General features: G+C 37.2%; 1 protein-coding gene across 10 annotated transcripts in view; it reads left to right on the forward strand.

Moving 5' to 3' along the window:
- Positions 1-17997, forward strand: part of itpr1b (inositol 1,4,5-trisphosphate receptor, type 1b) — a 205407-nt gene that overhangs the window by 76262 nt on the left and 111148 nt on the right. For 6 of the 10 annotated variants that reach the window (XM_062046059.1, XM_062046065.1, XM_062046064.1 and 3 more), the window contains 5 exons: positions 1469-1589; positions 1721-1908; positions 6106-6254; positions 6864-6975; positions 9314-9349. In XM_062046059.1, the coding sequence (XP_061902043.1) occupies positions 1469-1589; positions 1721-1908; positions 6106-6254; positions 6864-6975; positions 9314-9349 (606 nt within the window). The remainder of the gene's footprint in view (positions 1-1468; positions 1590-1720; positions 1909-6105; positions 6255-6863; positions 6976-9313; positions 9350-17997) is intronic. The other 4 variants (XM_062046067.1, XM_062046069.1, XM_062046070.1 and 1 more) reach the window with 1 other exon arrangement.

The raw sequence follows: 17997 nt of genomic DNA on the forward strand, positions 1-17997 counted from the left end.
GATAAGAATGTCATTTTTTGAATCACAACTTATTTATTTATAAGAACTGAAGTATTTATTATTCATTAATTTAATTGATTTCAATTATGTTCCAAATTAAGAACAGGAAGTGAACAAATAATAATATAATAATCTAATCCATTATTATTATTATTATTATTATTAAATGTGTTAGTAGTTGCTGTGAAGTGGAAAACGGATAGGATTAAATAAGATCTGCTTTTTCCTTTTTCGTTTCAGACATGTTGTAATGAGAAACTGGAAATATGTGATGTATCAAATTGTAACTCTGTTCGTGTTCGAAACAAACTTGAACAACAACGAAATACTGAAATATCAACACAGGACCAACTAGAAGCTGATGTTAAACTGCATTCCAGCTCCTGACAGTCTTACTTGCTGGCATTATTTTACAGCTAGAGACCGACATAACTTTGTTTTCCCCAACCATGGAAACAAAGAAAGTGCTTAGATGAAAAAGTGGATAATATTCATTGAATTAAAGAAAAACATTATCAACAAACCTGACCGAGTGTGTGAAGCAATTCAAACTGGCACTGCTCGTCTGCATCATACTGAAGCAGAATGAGCCGATAACACCAGCCAAGGGAGTTAAAATAATATCCAAACAGCGGACATTTATCCATGAAAATATGGAAAAAAACGGCGATGGTGTGTTTGACGGAGAAGCAGTTTAAAGGAGATACCGTAGAAGTCAGATATCCAAAGTAAATGCTGTAAAAAAAAATAAAAAAAATTTAAATTGCATGTTACATGTTAACATTATGGTCTTTTGGGGTGGAAAAGCACTGGTTAAATTGATATAATTAATTTCAATGTGTGGCGCTGTTTCCCAGTCCAAGTTTTTCAAGATCCAAACCACGTCATAGAACAAATTTAACTCATATTCTGAGGTACTATTCTTAATCAGTCCATCGGCTCACCAGTAATATTTTATTCAATACAGATAATATCGTCACTATCAGTCCATAATCAACATTACAAAGCAAACATTAAAAACATTGTGGTCACTAAACCATATCATGGGGTGGAATATACAATTTGGTGATTGTGTAAGGGTATAAATATTATCACTGTAAAAAAAAAAATCCTAATACTGTAATTTATATAATATGCTGAATTATACGATGTGAGGTGCAACCATGTCTGCTTTGTTGCATGAGATTAATAGAATCTGTTATTATAAGAGCGAAAACTGAGAAACTGATCAAATCATTATTTCACTATCAGTTTGTTTCTATTTCTCATTAACTAACTGAATATTTAACGGGGTGACATACCAATAATTTTTTTCATGTGACTGCGGGTGTGACAGAATCCTCATGTTGATAGTATGAATACATCCGTCCATCCTAATCAGGGGATGTCATGGTTTTTGTACAGTTTGGATTATCCACCATTATTTGGTAATACGATTTTATATACCTTTCTGTTTTGTTTTTTTTAGACTCGTCAGCCCGTGTTCGTTCAGCTGCTTCAGGGGGTCTTTCGAGTATTCCACTGTAACTGGCTTAACCCTGTGCAGAAGGCCTCGGTGGAGGCTTGCATCAAAGTACTCTCAGACGTTGGTAAGATATTACACATATGAACCCCCGATCTATTGGCTTACTGCTTTTTAATATGGTTAAAAAAAGTACAATGGTGAAAATAATTAAAAATCAATGCATTTGGTATCTAAGTGCACATATTTTCAACCCAGCTAAAAGCAGAGCCATTGCAATCCCAGTGGACCTGGACAGTCAAGTGAACAACTTGTTTGTGAAGTCCAACAATGTTGTTCAGAAGAGCCTCCTTAACTGGAAACTATCGGCCAAGAACACTTCCAGGCGAGATTCCGGGATAACAACCTCCTCAAAAGACTATAGAAACATCATTGAAAGGCTCCAGGTAGGAATGGAGACCATTGCATTGTCGCTGATATATATTAGCAAAAACTGTTTAATCAGTTCGTTTGACAATATCTATGTAGATTTCATTCCTCAATCATACTTTTTTTTTTTTTTAAAGCATAGCTGCAAGTTCTTGTATGTCTCCTGATTAGGCACATGTATGTCGCTTTCATGGAGATAAATGGGAAGTGGCACAATACTGCAGAATTGAATTGCATTCACATTCTGGGAAACGGTCACGTCGTAGCATGACTCTGTAAGCTGGAAGTCTCTGACCTCCCAAGTTTAGGTCATCTGAAGCTCAGCAAAAAAAAAGATCAGACAAGTCACACAATAGTTACAGCTTGTTGGAATTTTGATCCATCCATCCTTACCAAGTGACCAAGAATGCAACTTCTTAACTTAAAAGGGAACTGCACTCTTTTTGGAATTGTGCCTATTGTTCACAATCCTTATGACAGACAAAAAGACAAAAGGTTTTTGGGTTTTTTTTGCATTCTAATTTGTAATAATCTGCTAGTTCTAGGTGGCTAGCAATTTAGCCAATGGGATCAATCCATTCTGTCTTTAAATCACTTAAAAATGCATCTTAAAACTGCCAACAATATTTAATTTACTATCCCTAACCTGTATAAAAACCAAGCTGTAGAAACATTGTTACTCTAAGAGCGAACACTGAGAAACTGTTTTTCTAGCGTAGTAAAACATTGCCTTGCGAAGGCATGCTATGGTGTTAGCCATAAACTCGCTACGGACAGAGGTAAGCTAGCTTTTGCGTCAGCAGCTGAATGGCTTTTGAGTTTGTAATACACAACACAATGCAATCGGACACCAATCTGTACTGACTGAAAAACCTGAAAAATCATATTATAGTATCTGTAAAGCTTTTTTGTACACAGCTAGCTCGACAGTGTATGTAGTTGTAACAACACGCATGACGTGCTGAATGTATCATTATCAATATTATAGTGGCTCATTCGATGGACAGTTGTGCGTTTGGTCCAGCTGGCCGGGGAGTTTTTTTTTCCGGTTTATTTTGGGTAAGCACAGCATTTATGTCTGCGTGGCTTGTCTCCAAGTTCCACATTTGCGGCGTCAAGTCATGCAGACCTCGCTCTCTCGGCTTCCCTCTGCTCCAACGTTTCACCCTCTCTTCGTGCTCGCTTCTATAAGCAGCGGTTCGTCCTTTGTAAATTCAGCTTCAAAAAGATAACGTTGTGAATCATCACTTGTCAAAAAAAAAGTTGTCTTCGTTGTCTGTTACCAAGTCTGTCATGATTTAATAACACACACGCGTTGGTTTCCAGAAGTAGGATCATACATTTGTTGCCGGAATTCGGAAGTGCGTTGCTGTGGGAAGGAAAATAAATGTGCTGAGAAAATAAGTTCCAGTAATGCTTAAAATGACCAAAATACGGTAAATATTGTACATATTGCATATTGTTATGAACGATGCTGTTACTACATTGTATATAGACTTGCAGTTTGTATATAAAATGGAGGGTTTTGAACGGTCACTCCTTTTAGCCACACCTCGCAAGCTTTTTTTTTTATCATCTTCGTAATCCTAAAAGAAGAAATACCGTAATTTCCGGACTATAAGCCGCACCTGACTATAAGCCGCACCAGCTAAATTTAGGGGAAAATACAGATTGCTCCATATATAAGCCGCACCCGACTATAAGCCGCAGGGTTTTGATGTGTAATTACCGTAGTATATAGGGGTTCCTGCTACCACGGAGGGGATTGTCGGGACAGAGATGACTGTTTGGGAACGCAAAGCGTCCCATTTATTAACAATAAATCTTTCAATCATTCAATCAAACTTTCACATCTTTGACATGGCGAACAGCATTGTGCAGAGTACAAATAATACAACGGTGCAAAGTAATACAAAGTGCTCGCCTGTACGTTATCAAAATAACCAGCCTACCGGTATATGAAAAGTCAGTCTTTAATCATTGTGTCATCGTCTTCCTCCTGCGTACTAAAACCACCGAAGTCCTCTTCGTCTGTGTCGGAGAAGAACAGGCCGTAAATAAGCCGCACCGTTGTATAAGCCGCAGGGACCAGAACGAGGGGAAAAAGTAGCGGCTTATAGTCCGGAAATTACGGTACATGTTTTCTTGACTCTCATGATGATTGTGAACAATAGGAAAAATAAAAAATAAAAAGTGTGATTTCCCTTTAAGGTGTGCAAAATAAAACGGACATCCAATGACATAACCTAGTTCAGTTTAGGACAGACCCTCTCGAAGAGGTGAAGGGGCTTTTTAGAGTCAGTGGTGAATTCTCGAAAATTTAAATAGCTGCATGTGGTTAACACGTCTGCCTTGAAGCCAGGTGCTTCTGCTTCTCCACTTAGGTCCTCAAGGGTAATATGCATGCTCACCCAGTGATTGTGAGTAATTTGATTTCCTCTCAGGTTAAGTTAGGTATCAGATTAATTACACGTGAATTTTGATTAATTGTCATTAATCACAAATGCTACAAAAGTGTTGCCTAACTTTTTTCAGGTACGGTGCTAATGTTTGTCGTCAATTGCACTGCAAAAAGTCAGTGTTCAAAAACAAGAAAAAAATAAAAATAAATAAAGGGTATTTTATTTGAACTAAGCAAAATTATCTGCCAATAGAACAAGAAAATTTGGCTTGTCAAGACTTTCCAAAACAAGTAAAATTAGCTAACCTCAATGAACACAAAAATACCTTAAAATAAGTATATTCTCACTAATAACAACTGTACTACTACATGAGTACGTATTTTCTATTGTTTCATTGAAAATAAAACAGCAAAGTCCATTTGGCTGTCTTCTGTTTTAATATGAGACACAATTGTGTCAAAGTCATGATTTTTTTTTTCATGCTTGAAATAAAAAATTATTACTTTAAAAAAGTAGTTTTATACTTGTGAACGTTGATGACACAGCTTTGCAACAGTTGATATTCTAGTTTCAAGCATGTTTTACTCAATATAGGTCATAAAATCTCAGCAACAAGCTGTAATATCTTACTGAGATCATTTAGGACCAAAACCCTTAAAACAAGTAAAACACTAACATAAAATCTGCTTAGTGAGAAGAATTATCTTATCAGACAGAAAATAAGCAAATATCACCCTTATTTGAGATATTTAATAGATATAGATATTTTAGGTTTGGTTGATATCAGCACTTCAGTCATCAACAATTATATCATCTGAGAAATGGACATTGAAACAGTGTAGGTCTGACTTGGTAGGATATGTACAGCGAGCAGAGAACATAGTGAGCTCAGAAAGCATAAGAACAAGTATATACATTTGATTATTTACAATCCGGGGAGGTGGGATGTGGTGGGGGGAGGGTGTTAGTCTAGGGTTGTAGTTGCCTGGAGGTGTTCTTTTAGTGCGGTTTTGAAGGAGGATAGAGATGCACTTTCTTTTACACCTGTTGGGACTGCATTCCATATTGATGTGGCATAGAAGGAGAATGAGTTAAGACCTTTGTTAGATCGGAATCTGGGTTTAACGTGGTTTGTGGGGCTCCCCCTGGTGTTATGGTTATGGCGGTTATTTACGTTGTGGAAGTAGATGGACATGTACTTCGGTATCAGGGAGGTGTAGCAAATTTTATAGACTAGGCTCAGTGTAAGTTGTTTTACTCTGTCCTCCACCCTGAGCCAGCCCACTTTGGAGAAGTGGGTAGGAGTGAGGTGTGATCTGGGGTGGAGGTCTAGAAAGTAACCTGACTAGCTTGTTCTGGGATGTTTGGAGTCTAGATTTGAGGGTTAAAGCAAACACTCTTCAATTAAAATAAATGTAAAATTAGGAAGTGCAGTACCACTTAGCTGCGGCTTTAAACTGGTGCGTAACATGGCGGTCTGTAATCACGTAAGTGCCTTTTGACCAGGCATCGAGGAGATTGCTTGAAACCAGGTTGTCCATACTCGCTCTATACACGACTCTGGGTGAAACGTTCATACACCGATACAAGGTTCGTACACCAAAGCATATTTTTATACGGTCTGTGGTTGATAATTCAAAAAGTTTGTACAATCATAAATCGACGTTCAACTGTACTTGTAGCGTTCTTGATATATGCAATATATACAAATTACCTTAAATGTCATGAAATTTGTCTACATACTGTAGCGTAGATGGATGTTGATGGATAATAATTTCCTCGGCTTTGACTGTATTCCTCTGTGCTGCGTAGGATATAGTCTCCGCTCTTGAGGACCGTCTACGGCCGCTGGTCCAAGCTGAGCTCTCTGTGCTCGTGGATGTCCTGCATCGACCGGAGTTGCTTTTTCCTGAGAACACAGAAGCTCGCAAGAAATGTGAAAGTGGAGGATTCATATCAAAGTATGTCTCAACTGTGTTTTTAGCAAAGTTATTTTGGTCAGTGTGTTTTTCTTTTAATATTAAAGAAGACAAACAATTCTATTATGATGACAATCGCAGTATGCTCCTATATGGACCCCAGGAAGACTAGCAGTCGCCTTGGCGTCAGCTAATGGGGATCCATTCAATAATAATAATAATAAACACTTGCTGTGCTTTTTACTTATAACCACATATCACATGATACACACTTGGCTATGGTGTTACGCCTGTTAAGAGCTCAGACTGGATTAGAGACAAATTAGAGGGGCACGTGAAGCCGATGCGGTTATAGGGATTACTTTGTATAGAGACCCTTTTAAGGGTGTCAACTCTTAATATTTTGGCCCATGTCTGTGACAGCCCATACCACGCAGGGGAAAAATAGGTTTATTGTATTTATTTTCTTTACTACATTAGGAATAATGTTTTTCTTTACTGTGTTGCTATTGTCCACCAAATGTGTTCTTATAATTTTGAAAAATAAATCCCCACAATGAAGTATTTAACTTCTATGCTGAATTTAGTACTTTAGTAATTGACAAATAGCTAGTACACATAGTATGTGTAAAGTATTTTCCTCCATTTCAGACTCATTAAACACACCAAGCAGTTACTGGAGGAGAATGAAGAGCGCCTGTGCATCAAAGTACTGCAGACACTCAGGGAGATGATGACGAAAGACCGCGGCTACGGGGAAAAGGTACGCGCCTCCCTTTTCCAGTTACTCATAAGCACAACAAACAGGAAATAAATAGTTACACCTACATTAAGTTCTCACAAACGCCCGTAGGATTTCCCCAATGTCACTCATACACTATACACACACAAGTATCCGGACACACTTCTCAATAAATTATTCCATCAATTTGGTCAAGGCCCTTTTCTTTTTAAGCCTTAACTGGGCTCCAGTGCGGGCTATAGGATTGCTTTTCTGTAAAACAAATAATGACACACACTTTAAAAATGTTCTTCTGGATGAAATGAGAGGGAAAAAAAGCACACTCCAGAATATTTTTCAAGAAGATTATATTTTTTTTAAATTGTTTCAGTTGCAATGATGACATTCATTATTACTTAACATTTGTCATTATAGTGTATGTTTCCAGGCCTTTCTATTATTGCTTGTGTCAAAATTGTGTGAGAAAAGTAGATTCCTTCATCAGTCGATTATATTTCATTCGTACTGTTCGTCATAACATACAATAATAATTGTTTTGAGAAACACCAAATGGTAACATTTAGTATTGGTGAAGCATCATTAACACTATTAACATTATGTGTGCTACCACTAACATGTTCGATTTGTATTCAGTTTGTGTACATCCTTTGCCTGCATTCATATGCATATCATCACAAAATACTGCTACACTTGTCTTTTTCTTAAATTCAAACTAACAAAATGAAAGGATTGGCCCAAAAGTGAACTATTGAATAGTTATGTTTCTTGATATAAGCCTGTTTTCTAAAGATAGAATTTGAGCATTGTTTTGAATGATTTCGTGTTGATTTGCTCTTGTTAAGATATGCATTAGGGCTGCAACAACTAATCGATTAAAATTGATTATGAAAATAGTTGCCGATTTAATTTAGTCATCGATTCGTTGGATCTATGCTATGCGCATGCGCAGAGGCATTTTTTTAAATTAAAAACCATTTTAATTAATTTTTTTATGTTTTTATTTTTTATAAAACTTTATTTATAAACTGCAACATGTACAAACAGCTGAGAAACAATAATCAAAATAAGTATGGTGCCAGTATGCTGTTTTTTCCCCCAATAAAATACTGGAAAGGATAGAAATGTAGTTTGTCTCTTTTGTATTATATGTATTAATCGAAGTAATAATCGACAGATTAATCGATTATCAAATGAATCGTTAGTTGCAGCCCTAATATGCATAACTAAAAAAGCTTCTGAAAGAGTCAAACATTGATGATCTAAGATCTGTTATAAGTTATGTTAATAAAATAAATGTAAACAACCTGGAGATAAAACCCCAAAAATTCACAATACATGAATTGCACCTAACTAGAATTAATTCCAAAATACAGTATCTGAAATGCAGTTTGTGTGCAGCAGTAGAGAAAAGAGATATTTAAAAGCTAGGGATGATATTGACAAAAATGAAAGCTGTTCAGTGCAAATTTTATTTCTAATTTGATTGTTTCCTCTTTGACATTTGCAATTTAAAAATTGTAACCACAAAGTGAAACAACATCTTGACAACTTCCTAATTTCTGCATGGAACCACTGTGTCAAACATAATTGAATCCCCCCCCCCCCAAAAAAAAACAACTGAACAACAAGCAAAAACACACTGCAATTAATTAATATAGTATACAATGATTAGACATTGTTTTCCTCTTTTTTTACATTATTATTGTATTGTTTGTATTTCCCCTCTTGGGGCAGCGTGGCTCAGTTGGTAGAGCAGCTGTGCCAGCAACTGTAGGGTTCCAGGTTCGATTCCCGCTCCCACCGTTCTAGTCACAGTCGTTGTGTCCTTGGGCAAGAGACTTTACCCAGCTGCTCCCAGTGCCACCCACACTGGTTGATATGTAGCCTAAAGATGTAGCTAATGGCTTTTACTTTGTAAAGTGTTTTGAGTCACTGGAGAAAAAGCGCAATGTAAATATAATTCACTGGACTTATAAATGATGGACGAGGAAGTGTAAATTAGGCACGCTTTGTAATTAATATTCATGTAACCAATTACCATTTTTTTTGGCTAATGTAGCGGTATGTATTTCTTCTGCAGTTCACTGACATGACTACCAATTTTGCAGTTACTTATATTCAAGAAACGGTAAAAAAAAAAGAAGAAAAAAAGCCAAACAGCCAACAAAATAGATTTAAAAAAAATCCCAAAATGTGGTATAAGAAAATTCTATTTACAATCTTATATTAATTGCTTATATGGTTACGGGTGAATCCAGTAACTGTACGTGTGTGCGTGTGTGATGTGCACATTTTTGTGTGTGAGCTTCACGCACTAATCAAGCAGCACTAACTCTTCCACCATACTTTTCTCTTCCAGCTGATTGCCATTGATGATGAAATGGATGTGGCTGAGGTTGATCGTTTTACACTTTCTACTAGTCCGCATTTCACTCTTGCTCCCACTAACCGTGTAAACGTGCTTACTAGAAACCTTGTGATCTTTGTCAGCAGCTTAGTCCATCCCATCCCAGCTAAAACATGTTAAATACTCCAGGCATCTGCATGGCGCATCGCATTAATCCAAACTGACACCTCTTCACTTGTTTTCACTTTCACTCATTATCACCGTTTATTTGGATTATTATTTCAAGGTGTAATGGTAAAAATATTTTGTATGTATTTGTGATCAATCACACATATGGGCTCAGTTGAGTTTTTGTCATTAGTATATTAAAAATGTACAGTATAGGATCCATAAACCACTGTGGTGCCGCCCTATGTATTGTATATGCCTGGTGTATTTAAACTGTACTGGTTACTAACTGTCATATTAAGGTCCAGCATATTGCTAGTTTTTTTTAGTTTGTTTTGCGCAATATGTCTGCTGAGGCTCCATCTGGTAAAGTATATTGTATTTCATTTGCATGCACTTTTTTAGTGTATGGATGATGGGATGTCCGTGCACCCCTCAGTTTTTTATAAAACCTAAAGCTGATAACTGTTTTTTGCTTCCAACGTTGTAGGAAGAGTTGAGAAAATACCCTATCTTTGTCTCGTCACTGAGTCCCTGCAGGATTTTGCGACGTTGCGAAATTCAATCACCCCCGCTAATTGTTCAATACCCACAACTTCCCCCGCATATGTATGCGAAGCCGTGTCATTTTTGCTCATCAAATTTGTCACCAAGTGGTGTTAATGTAACATATTATGGTAAGAGTCATTCAAATAACTGTCAACTGTCTAATTTCTCGTGTAGACAAAACAGGAACAGCAACATGTAACACTATATCAACTCTTTATTGCTCAAACGGCACAATTGCCCTCCTACCGCGTAGCTAAGACCTGCACTGCAAAAAGTCAGTGTTCAAAAACAAGAAAAACAAAACAAAAATTAGGGGTATTTTATTTGAACTAAGCAAAATTATCTGCCAATAGAACAAGAAAATTCGGCTTGTCAAGACTTTCCAAAACAAGTAAAATTAGCTAACCTCAATGAACCCAAAAATACCTTAAAATAAGTATATTGTCACTAATAACAAGTGCACTTTTCTTGGTAGAAAAAAAAAAATTGACCTTTTTGCTCAATATGTTGAAAAATATTCTTAAATTAAGTAAATGCTAGTCCCATTATCTTGACATAATGATATGCGCTCGGCATCATGATTTTTTTTTTCATGCTTGAAATAAGAAATTATTACTTTAAAAAAGTAGTGTTATACTTGTGAGTGTTACTGACACCGCTTTGCATCAGTTGATATTCTAGTTTCAAGCATGTTTTACTCAATATAGGTCATAAAATCTCAGCAACAAGCTGTAATATCTTACAGAGATCATTTAGGACCAAAACCCTTAAAACAAGTAAAAGACTCTAACATAAAATCTGCTTAGTGAGAAGAATTATCTTATTAGACAGAAAATAAGCAAATATCACCCTTATTTGAGATATTTAATCTTAGATTTCAGTTTTTGCAGTGTACTTCCTGTTCCTGTTTACACCTCTAAGCCTTCTGGGTAAGCACCACACAGGTGTCCTGACTTGTATTGTATTATGTTCAGTACGTATTTAACCTTTATTTATCCAAAGTAAGAACCTATTCTCGTTTGTAACGCAGACCGTGCAAAGAGGCAGCAGTGACACGACAGAGATGTTGAAGTGTGATGATAATCTGTCATCGTCTCCCATATACCAACTAAAAATACCGCTACTAATCTCTCTCAACAGTTCACACATGCTCTTAATGTTCGGGGGTAAATTAGTGTTTAGGATGGACAAACAGTTTTCTGAAACCTAGACGGAAAATGCAGCTGCAGCTTGTGGTTGACAGAGCAGACAGTGGACAATATGGAAGCCGTTGGTGGTGTTTCTTTCTATAATTATGAGTATTCATTATTAATATTAGTTATAAGTAATTAAAGCAGTACAGTCATTGACAATAATTTCAGAGTACCGTATTTTTTGGATTATAACTCGCTCCGGAGTATAAATCGCACCTGCCAAAAATGCACAATAAAGAAGGAAAAAAACATATATACGTCATTTTTGGGGGAAAATTTATTCGATAAAATCCAACACCAAGAATAGACATTTGAAAGGCAATTTAAAATAAATAAAGAATAGTGAACAACAGGCTGAATAAGTGTACGTTATATGAGGCATAAATAACCAACTGAGAACGTGCCTGGTGTGTTAATGTAACATATTATGGTAAGAGTCATTCAAATAACTATAACATACAGAACATGCTATACGTTTACCAAACAATCTGTCACTCCCGATCGCTAAATCCCATGAAATCTTCCTCCCCGGTGTCGCCTCTGGTATGTCTTTTCTTTCTTCTGCTGGATTGCCGTTCTCTGCTGCATATTTCACTACGTCCAGCTTGTAATCTGCAGTATATGATTTCCTTTTCGGTGCCCTTTTTGTTCAGCCCTTCTCAGTTTTTGTAAGTTACCGCCAATGTTGAAATGATCCATTTTCCTAGGTACGGACGTAGTAGCATGTAGCATATTTTTTTTCACCATACACCGCCATCATGACCCACAATGCACCTGTGCCATGACCCGCCCCCGCATAATTTCTAATGGTTGACATGTGTGTGGCGACCGCCGACGTGTGTGTGACGATTGCTGACATTTGCTTCGTCTCTTCCGTGAATGAGCTAAATAATATTATTTGATATTTTACGGTAATGTGTTAATAATTTCCCACATAAGTCGCTCCTGAGTATAAGTCGCACCCCGGCCAAACTATGAAAAAAAACTGCGACTTATAATCCGAAAAATACGGTATAAGTCGCACTAGAGTATAAGTCGCATTTTTTGGGGAAATTTTTTCTCGCTTACTCCAAACTTTCTTTCTGCTGCTCGATTGCCGTTTTCTGCTGCATATTTCACTACTTACAGCTTGTAAGTATATGATTTCTTTTTCGGTGCCATTTTTGTTTAGCCCTTCTCAGTTTGTATAAGTTACCGCCAATGTTGAAATGATCAATTTTCATAGGTACGGAAGTAGTAGCAGGTAGCATCTTTTTTTTCACAATGCACTCTGCCATGACCCGCCCCCACCAAATTTTTATTGGTTGACGTGTGTGTGTGTGATGATTGCTGATATACCGTATTTTTCGGACTATAGGTCGCAGTTTTTTTCATAGTTTCATAGTCAGGAGCGACTTATGTGTGAAATTATTAATACATTAGCGTAAAATATCAAATAATATTATTTAGCTCATTCACGTAAGAGACTAGACGTATAAGATTTCATGGGATTTAGCGATTAGGAGTGACAGATTGTTTGGTAAACGTACAGCATGTTCTATATGTTATAGTTATTTGAATGACTCTTACCATAATATGTTACGTTAACATACCAGGCATGTTCTCAGTTGGTTATTTATGCCTCATATAAATAAACACTTATTCAGCCTGTTGTTCACTATTCTTTATTTATTTTAAATTGCCTTTCAAATGTCTATTCTTGGTGTTGGGTTTTATCAAATACATTTCCCCAAAAAATGCGGCTTATACTCCAGTGCGACTTCTATGTTTTTTTCCTTCTTTATTATGCATTTTCGGCCGGTGCGACTTATACTCCGGAGAGACTTATACTCTGAAAAATGCGGTACGCCTAGTCTCTTACGTGAATGAGATAAATAATAATATTTGATATTTTACGGTAATGTGTTAATAATTTCACACAAGTCGCTCCAGAGTATAAATCGCACCCCCGGCCAAACTATGAAAAAAACTGTGATTTATAATCCGAAAAATACCTGTATGTGATTTTACTGCCATATAGTGTCATCTGAAAAGTCTCTGTTGTATAAAACAAGTAAAACCTCAATACAGTATTTTCTATCTATTTTTTGTTAAAATCCTGTGCTTTCTGAGTGTGACTTTACAAAAAATACTTAAAACATTGAGAACAAATTCATAAAATCTCAAGTTGATAAGCCTAAAAATGTTGTAACTTTTGCCGCAACTTTCTCAAAAATCTGCCACAGATTCTGTGCACAAAACGTCCCTAATGTCATGGTCAGATGAGTATGGTATGGAATAACTCAAGAGCCGTGACCCCAACCTCAAACACCTTCGAAAACCTTCTTCTGGTTAAGCGAACAAAGTTTTTCATGTACTGTAATCATTATTTTTTAGTTTCGGTCATGGCCAGTCCCAGTATTTACACTATGTCCACATATGGTATCACAATCTATGCCAAGCTTTCCTGACCAGTTGTCGGTGTTTATTTGGCTGGGGATTCTCCACCCAACAGACTCGTGTCATAGGGTCAAGACAGCGTGGGGTGGCGTGCATGTCACACATTGAACGTTGCAAAAATACATGTGGTCATGACCCATGGCCATAAGGAAGTGGAAAAAACAAGTTTCCTCTTTCTGGTTGTTGTTGTGAGTGGGTGTGACAGGGATGCTGGGTGTGACGACACCTCATCTCACATGTCATCACTGACTGTCAGACCAAGTCCATAGCTGCTCTGTCCAGCTTGACGGCAGTGTTTGGGAACCTTTTGTAGAAATCAGTGTCACACATGGAGTCACTTAATGTATATTACTCATGTATACCTACTTATATAACGTGTAAAAATATGTTTTAAATTAAACTGGTCCTAAATGTCCTTTGTTAATGTGCAATACTAAGATATTCAAATAATATAGTATAACGCCGTCAATAGCGAGCTGGCAACCAGCACGCTAATCACTAGCTGACATTTAGGACGCTAAACGCTATCTGACAACCATACTTGCCAACCCTCCCGATTTTCCCGGGAGACTCTCGAATTTCAGTGCCCCTCCCGAAAATCTCCCGGGGCAACCATTCTCCCGAATTTCTCCCGATTTCCACCCGGACAACAATATTGTCTTTAGCGTCCTGTCTCACCTGAAAAGGAGACTATTATATACAGTATGTCTCTGTTATCCATAGGTTTATCTATAACCCATAAAGTAGGCAGGCACGGAGCTATTTCTCAGCGTGTGTTTATACCAGCCGGCACGTTAATACACTGACACACAACATCCGGATTCCCATCATGCATCGCTTCAAAACTACGGCGAGTAGTAATGTCCAAAAACATAACAGAGACGAAGCAGAAGAACGAAGAAGAGACATGGCGACGACGAGTAAGAAGAAGAAGTACGCTTGCAAGTTCCAAAATGATTGGAAAAAATAATTTCAGTTCATCCAGGATAGCTCGAAGGGGAAGTGGTATGCTGCCTGCAAACTGGTACGCTAATCACTACCTAACACTAATGGTGTGTTCTATTTGTACTGGTAAGTCGGAATTGCACAGTTCGTAGTAGGAAGTTTCAACTAGAACGCCCCTCGAGGTCCGATTTTCTACTCAAAGTCAGAGCCTTCTTCCCTCCCCCAAGTTGGCTTCAAAGATGGCTGCTCTGACTGTAAACAACAATTTGAGCTTTTATTGTATCCGTTATCATCACTTCTTATAATTTTGTTGGACGTTTATCTACGGTAAAGTTACTGCATACTTGCCAACCTTGAGACCTCCGAATTTGGGAAATGGGGGGGGGTGTATATATTTTCAAATATTTCTTATATATATATATAATCCGTTCATGAATGAGTATATCCGTTCGGCCACCATGTTCAATGGAGAAGTCTGATCTACAAAATGTGCAGGCAGCATACCCCTTCCCCTTCGAGCTGTCCTGGATGAACTGAAATTATTTTTTCCAATCATTTTGGAACTTGCAAGCGTACTTCTTCTTCTGACTCGTCGTCACCATGTCTCTTCTTCGTTCTTCTGCTTCGTCTCTGTTAAGTTTTTGGACATTACTACTTGCCGTAGTTTTGAAGCAATGCATGATGGGAATCCGGATGTTGTGAGTCAGTGTATTAACGTGCCGGCTGGAATAAACACACGCTGAGAAATAGCTCCGTGCCTGCCTACTTTATGGGTTATAGATAAACCTATGGATAACGGAGACATATATAATAGTCTCCTTTTCAGGTGAGAGAGGACGCTAAAGGCAGTGCCTTTAAGGCGAGCCCCCAATATTGTTGTCCGGGTGGAAATCGGGAGAAATTCGGGAGAATGGTTGCCCCGGGAAATTTTTTCGGGAGGGGTACTGAAAGTCGGGAGTCTCCCGGGAAAATCGGGAGGGTTGGTAAGTATGCGTTACTGTAGTGTAGACTACATTTTTTTCATGTGGTATATGCGTTCTACATCGCGAGCAATAGCATCTGTGTTTCCTCTTCGTCCACCGTGTTTGAAGGTTGCAGAACGGTTTCATATTTTCCCATAAATTGTTAATACTTAGACAACGCAAGCTCTAAAATAGCTTTCGTGGACGTGGCCGTCTTGATTTCCGACCTCGTAACTGGAACGCTAAGCTCATTCCCAGCTCCAACTTCCAAGATAAATGCAACCTAGCATTAGTGCGCTAATCACTAGCTGACAACTGGTGCGCTAATTGCTAGCTGACAATCGGTTTGTTCAATACGGTGTGGTAATCAATAGCTGACAACTTGTACGCAAATAGCTGCACTGCAAAAAGTCAGTGTTCAAAAACAAGAAAAAAAAATACAAAAATGAGGGGTATTTTACTTGAACTAAGCAAAATTATCTGCCAATAGTACTAGAAAATTTGGCTTGTCAAGAGTTTCTAAAACAAGTAAAATTATGTAACCTCAATGAACCGAGAAATACCTTAAAATAAGTATATTCTCACTAATAACAAGTGCACTTTTCTTGATAGAAAAAATATATATGAGACCTTTTTTCTTAATATGTTGAAAAATATTCTTAAATTAAGCAAATGCTAGTGTCATTATCTTGACATAATGATATGCACTAGGCAATACATTTCTTGAAACCAGAATATTTATACTAAAAACTAGTTTATTATTTCTCAACATATTGAGAATATTTTTTAATATGTTGAAAAATGTTCTTAAATTAAGCAAATGCTAGTGTCATTATCTTGACATAATGATATGCACTAGGCAATACATTTCTTGAAACCAGCAAATGTATCTAATTTATGTATCCAATTTTCTGCTAGCAATTAGCGCACCAGTTGTCATGACAACTGGTGCGCTAATTGCTAGCAGGTAACACAAGGGCTAATCGTTAGCTATGGATACAATAATATCATTATTTATTCATTCATTTTGTTTTAAGTACACCAAGTAGGGTTTCCATGCAACTACTATTTCTAAACTACACCTAAATGTGCTCTATCAATGGTAATGTGTATTTGAAGACATGTAAATTTGTGGGAAAAATTGCTCTGGGAAAAATTTCACGCATAAGAAACACAAAACATGCAAAAAAAAATTATTTTTTTTTTAACAGGAGGTGTATTTATTTGTTATTTTAAAAAAATAACATTAAGTGAATTAAGCACAGATTATGCACATTCAACAATACTGCAATAATAATGATAATCGTAACATGAACTGCTCATATCGTTACATCCCGAGTGTGTTTCAAATCTAATCAAAAGAACATAATTTGCGTGCAGGGAAATGACAGTCAAGGCTGTAAAAACGGTCACTAATAAAGTGTTTGAGTCTAAGGGAAGCAAAACTATGTCTTTTAGGGAAATAATTGGAGGGTCTTTCCAGAATGCAGAGAAAACCATTGTGTTCATTTTCTCTCTGTCCTATTTTGAATTGGTGCTCACATGCTAAATAACAATTTAGGAATGGAAATCCCCAGCCTCCCTATCAATGTGCAATGATACTGTAGCTGTGTAGAGAGTTCTGTCAGCATGTTGTTTGGCATACAGTAGCGTGCATAGAAGACCAAAACCCCAACTTCCTATCACGCAGACAAGACAGACTCCTGCAGTCAAGCTGTAATCATCAGCCTGCATGCAACTCTGTGTGACACACCATAATTCCCCTCCGGCCCAACACACTTTTTTTTTTATTAATCATCCTCCCGGAAATAGAAAGTTGATCCCAACATGAGCCAGGGGAAAAGAGCACATGAACATGCTGACACTCGTGTAATCAAGCTTAATTATATCGTTCAGTCCATGTGCTCAGCCTTCTCGCACGTGCACATGCATTTCATTTTGTGGGCTTTCTTGCTGGCCACAGATTCCTACTGAGATAGTGTTTCCGCCTGTAATTAGAAAGTCAATTTTTTTTCTGAGAAGTCTTATACCACTTGTCCATAGAAGGTGACTGTATTAGACGGTGTTTTGATGTAGTGTGACTCTTTTATATGTTGGATATAGAGAACATACAAACCCTTTATTTATTGAATCAAAAATACTGAAATTCCACGACATAGTGAATTTGAAAACAGCTAAAATTATGCACAAAGCAAACTATAACCTGCTACCCAAGAATATACAACAATTCTTCTCAAAAAAAGAGGAGAAATATAATCTTAGAGAAAAACGTAATTTAAAACATTTGTTTGCACGTACAACACTTAAGACCTTCAGTATAACAGTATGTGGAATGAAATTATGGATTGGATTAAGCAAAGCAATCAAACAATGTACTAATATGATACACTTCAAGAAACTCTTCAAACTTAAAGTGTTTACAAAGTACAAAGAAGAAGAA

Source organism: Entelurus aequoreus, linkage group LG01, assembly GCF_033978785.1.
Source record: "Entelurus aequoreus isolate RoL-2023_Sb linkage group LG01, RoL_Eaeq_v1.1, whole genome shotgun sequence".
In the NCBI taxonomy this organism is placed as follows: domain Eukaryota; kingdom Metazoa; phylum Chordata; class Actinopteri; order Syngnathiformes; family Syngnathidae; genus Entelurus; species Entelurus aequoreus.